The sequence below is a fragment of the Homarus americanus genome, unplaced genomic scaffold, assembly GCF_018991925.1.
Source record: "Homarus americanus isolate GMGI-L3 unplaced genomic scaffold, GMGI_Hamer_2.0 scaffold24922, whole genome shotgun sequence".
NCBI lineage: Eukaryota > Metazoa > Arthropoda > Malacostraca > Decapoda > Nephropidae > Homarus > Homarus americanus.
This window is the reverse complement of record NW_024722610.1, coordinates 6,151,542-6,156,745: the sequence shown is the minus strand read 5'-3', so window position 1 is coordinate 6,156,745 and position 5,204 is coordinate 6,151,542. Positions and strand designations below refer to the sequence as shown.

At 36.2% G+C, this 5,204-nt stretch overlaps 1 protein-coding gene across 1 annotated transcript; it reads right to left on the bottom strand.

Moving 5' to 3' along the window:
* Positions 1–818: 818 nt before the first annotated feature.
* On the bottom strand, positions 819–4,428 carry LOC121862944. The gene is made up of 7 exons (XM_042361395.1): positions 4,276–4,428; positions 3,796–3,912; positions 3,102–3,138; positions 2,371–2,466; positions 1,788–1,840; positions 1,143–1,236; positions 819–1,021 (listed from the first exon to the last, which is right to left on the bottom strand). The coding sequence occupies exons 2-7, from the start codon at positions 3,871–3,873 to the stop codon at positions 1,005–1,007; spliced, it is 375 nt and encodes a 124-aa protein (XP_042217329.1). The 5' UTR covers positions 3,874–3,912; positions 4,276–4,428; the 3' UTR covers positions 819–1,004.
* Positions 4,429–5,204: the final 776 nt, after the last annotated feature.

Genomic DNA, 5,204 nt, shown 5'->3' with positions numbered 1-5,204 from the left:
GATCCAAATAAACTGCAGGGGTGGTCTGAAAAATGGCAAATGAAATTCAACACCAGCAAGTGCAGCGTACTTAATATTGGAAGAACAAATACTGATAATGTAAACAGCCTTAACAACATCAAGCTAGAGAAGTCGACTTGTGAAAGAGACCTAGGGGTACTTGTAAGCCCGGACCTACGGCCTAGAAAACAGTGCGTTAATGTTCGAAATAAGGCAAACAGAGTACTGGGTTTTATATCTAGAAGTGTAAGTAACAAGAGTGCAGAGGTCTTACTGCAACTATATCTTGCGCTAGTCAGGCCGCACCTCGATTATGCGGTTCAGTTCTGGTGCCCTTATTATAGAATGGATATAAATTCACTAGAGTCGGTGCAGCGAAGAATGACAAAAATGATTCCGGGACTTAGAAACCTTCCATATCAGGATAGGTTAAAGAAACTTAACTTGCATTCCCTAGAAAGACGAAGAGTGCAGGGAGATATGATAGAAGTATTTAAGTGGGTGAAAGGAATCAATAAAGGGGATATAGATAAAGTTCTTATAATATCCGAGCAGGATAGGACTCGGAGCAACGGATTCAAGTTGGATAAGTTAAGGTTTAGGAGGGAGATAGGAAGAAACTGGTTCACAAATTGGGTGGTGGACGAGTGGAACAAGCTTAGCAGCTTTGTAGTAAGTGCGGGAACTCTGGAAAGTTTCAAAAGGAGGCTAGATACATTCATGGATGATGGAGAGTGGTAGTAACTCTCGACAGGAGCTGCCATGCACAGGCCAACCGGCCTATTGCAGACTCCTTATTTTCGTATGTTCTTATATACTGATGATTCCTCGTGGGCTCAGGTGATATTTTGCTTGTCCTCAGAGGAATGCATAAGGCGAGATTCTTGGTCTAAATTCTAAAGTATAAATAGCCGAGAAAACACGGGTCGTAAACGTCCATTTTGTGAATATTCCAAATAAGATGGTCCTTAGCCGTTCATTGTCAGTCATGATTCTTCTTGTACTTAAAACAAAAGTGTGCCTGCAAAAATTTTAAATTAGCGTGAAAATATGATACCTTCTGTTGTAGAAAAATGTGTCATTATAACAAGTCCTAATTTACCCAACATCTGTGATAGCGTTAATACTAGACAGCCACTTACTCTGGACGCAGCACGCGCAGCCACCGTCACACATATTCATTACTACTTCACCAGCTTCACACTTAAGCTTCCTGCAGGTCCCATTTACGGCTTCCTGCAACAATAGATGAGTGTTAGAATATGTGACACTAAAGACCGACTGTCGCCATGTGTACTGACGTTGTGTGTGTGTAGTTCGTTTTTTATTTTCTCTGTATTTTAAGATTCGACTCCAACTAATTTCGCTTGTAGATTTGCCCCTTCAGCTTATTTCGCCTCCCCAGCTTATTAAACTCGAATATTAACCACCCTAGTGTTAACTCAACCTAACCAAAATTAAGCTAAACTAATCTAACGAAACCTAACCTAACCTAAGCCCCCCCTCAGACAGCTTTTGGGTGGTTACTCTTCACGTAATTCTTTCTAGTAGAGTACAATAATGATCATGTAAGTGTTAAGTGCATTCAAGAGTTCGTGTATAAAGGTGTTACTATATGTATCTCACTGTCCTTAAGGTGAAATAAGCTGGGAGACTGAATCTTAAGATGAAATAAGCTGGGAGACTGAATCTTAAGATGAAATAAGCTGGGAGACTGAATCTTAAGATGAAATAAGCTGGGAGACTGAATCTTAAAGGTAATCCCAAAAAACCACTTATATTCTTACCTTCGTTCCTACAGGTATATGTTCGCATACAGTGCCCTCGCATATTATAGGAACTGAAAACGAAAAAAAAACATTAAAATCAGATGATAACAAGCCAATATAAGAAAAATAATACTCTAGGTAGATATAGTTTAAAAAGAATAGTCTGTTTACAAATGTGAAGTTAATGTTGTTATAATGTTATTAGTTTAGTTCAACAAGGAATTTCTTTAAGTACGTAGCTTGGTTAGTAATACACAAGTCCAACAAAGATAAAAAAATAAGAGATGGAACTCTGTGCAATGTATACAGCAGTGACAAGAATAAACAATACTAGAAGCCGCTATATGGAGCATCTACATAAATCTAATTCTTGAGTGTAAAATATAATTACTTGGAAAAAAATCTTTAATTATCCAAACTACGTAAAAAATGTGTTTTAATAATAACAACAGCAAGAGGGATCACATGAAGATTATACGCCCCAGTTTATTTACGGTAAGTTAGGTTAGCGTTCGGGTGATTAATATTCAGGTGAAATAAACACGGGTGTGATGATCTTCAAGTGATCCAATAACAGTAATTAAGGTATATCATTACTCACTTGGTTGGCAACACACACAGTCGTTCTCACCACAACTCATATTCAGATTCTCCTCATTTTCTGTGCAGTTGTTGTGCCTACAGATACCATCACAGTCTAGGGTGAAGGAGAAGCACATTTTAAAAGGTAAACAAACATATGTTTTCTATAGGCACTTGTATATAATTTACATTTTCAGCAACACTTGATAATTATGGTGTCTACTGCAGTTCACAGATAAATGGTACATAATTAGTATACAAAGTTAGCTATTTATATTATTGCAGATGTATACTGTAGGTATGTATAAATTGGATCCATAAAATATACCTTATTTTAAATCATTATCTTGAACAATACAGGTTGTAATGAAGTTTTTCCTATTATAATTTACTATAGTAGTATATTATCCTCCATGGTGTTAACTACGTAATGTTTTTTCAATTACTATTATTGTATTTAATACTTACCAAATAGTCTGTCCTGTTACAGAACAATACTGAGTTAAATGAATAGACTAACATCAGAGCTGACCTTCCCGTCCTCCCTTTCTTCACGTTCCTTCCCTCCTTTCCCCCCTACCTCCCTCCTTCCTTGTATACTTAAACACTCCCGGGCGCGTCCTTATGTGTATGTGTGGGCGTGCCTTATATACATTAGCTTGTTAACGTTATACCTTATATTTTTTACATTATAAACATGTATCGTATCCTACAGTGTCCTATAAATATGTACGATATAGTTGTTCTTACCAAAAGTATCCGGGTTATCTGTACAAATATCCTGGGCCTGTTGGTCAAGAAAGAAAATTGTTAACATAATCTTTAAAATGTACAGTATATAGTTTTAGATATTATTGGTACTATATATCTTTACCTATAATTCTATGCTATATAATTACTTTTTAATAGAAAACTATATTCTAAAATGAATACGACGACAATTAAACAACGGAGCACCTTAGCTTTCGTCTTTATTGAAGACATCTTCAGAGGCAACTGGATTACATGGACAGAGAGAGGCTTAAATATACAGGGTGACCTTAAAAACATGAGGTCAGGTCATAATGATGTCATCCACTAATCCCCACACCAACATACACGTAGAGGAGCTTAAGAGATGGGGGGGGAGGGGTGACGTGACTAGTCAGGTCAAAAATAAGGGTCCCACTAAATAACTATCATACATCTAGATCAAAGGTTTTCAAAGCATTCCTAACCTTGGGCCACTGACAAATAAATTTATATATATATATATATATGAGAACAATACACCAGAAATTCTTATTGCTTATAAAAAAGAAAATACCCAAACTTTCAGAAATTAAAATGTTCGCATAATTAAACAGCATATGAAAAACATTTAGATAATTTGCCAACGCTGAGTTGAGTAGATCGCCGTATAAGGTTGCAGACAACTAGGTTATCTATCACTCGGTTCTCTCACCATAGCGTTCCCGATGATGGTCAGAAAGAATGAGAGCGCCAGACCTCCCAACACCAGAGACAGGATCTTGGTTGACATCTTGAGCTATCACACACCGTACGAAGGCTTCAACCAGACCTGTAACATTGTATTGGGGACTTTGTACACACGCTAGCCTAATATTATGTAGGTAATGACGTAATTATTGTAGAGGAAAAATGGGGAAGTGTGAGAAAAGTGAAGCTTTGAGTCAGCACCTCTGACGTTATATGACTGTGGACAAGAGAGGAGGTTCGCTGCGAGAAGTTTTGTCTTTGAGAATGATTGTAATATTGCGTTTATGTATGCAATAGTAATTATTCCGGACGAAAATACAATTTGTTACCATTTTGTGCAAGCTAACATATGCCACAGTTAGCGAAAAAATATCTACTTGAGGGAAATACACTGAAGGTTTTCTTTCTAGCACTTTTCTCTATCTTTGCGGTAAAAAATACTAACTTGTTGTTGGTGATGGGTGAGATGGAGGGAGGTAGAGTACTCGTACAAGCGTAAGTTGATGTAAACTGTGGCTGTCTCTCTGCTTCTACAGCTTTTAAAGCTTGTTGGTGGCTCCCAGAGTTCAGACAGCTGCACCACGTCACGTTAAAGCCAGCACAGGTGTTTGTTGGTATTGAACATGACTAACTTATTGACTAGTTCACTCCATCAATGTAGGTCATTTGTAGCGTCAGTCAACTTCGAGAAAATGTTTTATCCTCGTACCATTAAAGTGATATATATTAAATGGAGGTCTTTCATGGGTCTCTGCTATTATATATCATAAGTGTATTGGATTAAAAGAGCTTTTTAATGTTCAATAGACTAAAAGATTATAAATTTCTGGTTATTTGAAACATATAATATTATATAAACACACTTAACACACAACACAAACATACTAACACACAACACAAACATATCATACAAACATACTAACACACAACACAAACATATCATACAAACATACTAACACACAACACAAACACTAACATATCATACTAACACACAACACAAACATATCATACAAACATACTAACACACAACACAAACATAAACTAACATATACAAACATACTAACACACAACACAAACATATCATACAAACATACTAACACACAACACAAACATAAACTAACATATACAAACATACTAACACACAACACAAACACTAACATATCATACTAACACACAACACAAACATATCATACAAACATACTAACACACAACACAAACATAAACTAACATATACAAACATACTAACTAACATATCATACTACTAACACACAACACAAACTATACACACATACTATCATACTAACACACAACACAAACATATCATACAAACATACTAACACACAACACAAACATAAACTAACATATACAAACATA

Bases quoted from the DNA above. Each gene is read 5' to 3' on its own strand.
- LOC121862944 (XM_042361395.1), bottom strand. From the start codon at position 3,873: ATGTCAACCAAGATCCTGTCTCTGGTGTTGGGAGGTCTGGCGCTCTCA. The intron at 3,139-3,795 runs GTGAGAGAACCG...CTTGACCAACAG, and splicing joins CCATCATCGGGAACGCTATG to GCCCAGGATATTTGTACAGA. The intron at 2,467-3,101 runs GTAAGAACAACT...CCTTCACCCTAG, and splicing joins AGATAACCCGGATACTTTTG to ACTGTGATGGTATCTGTAGG.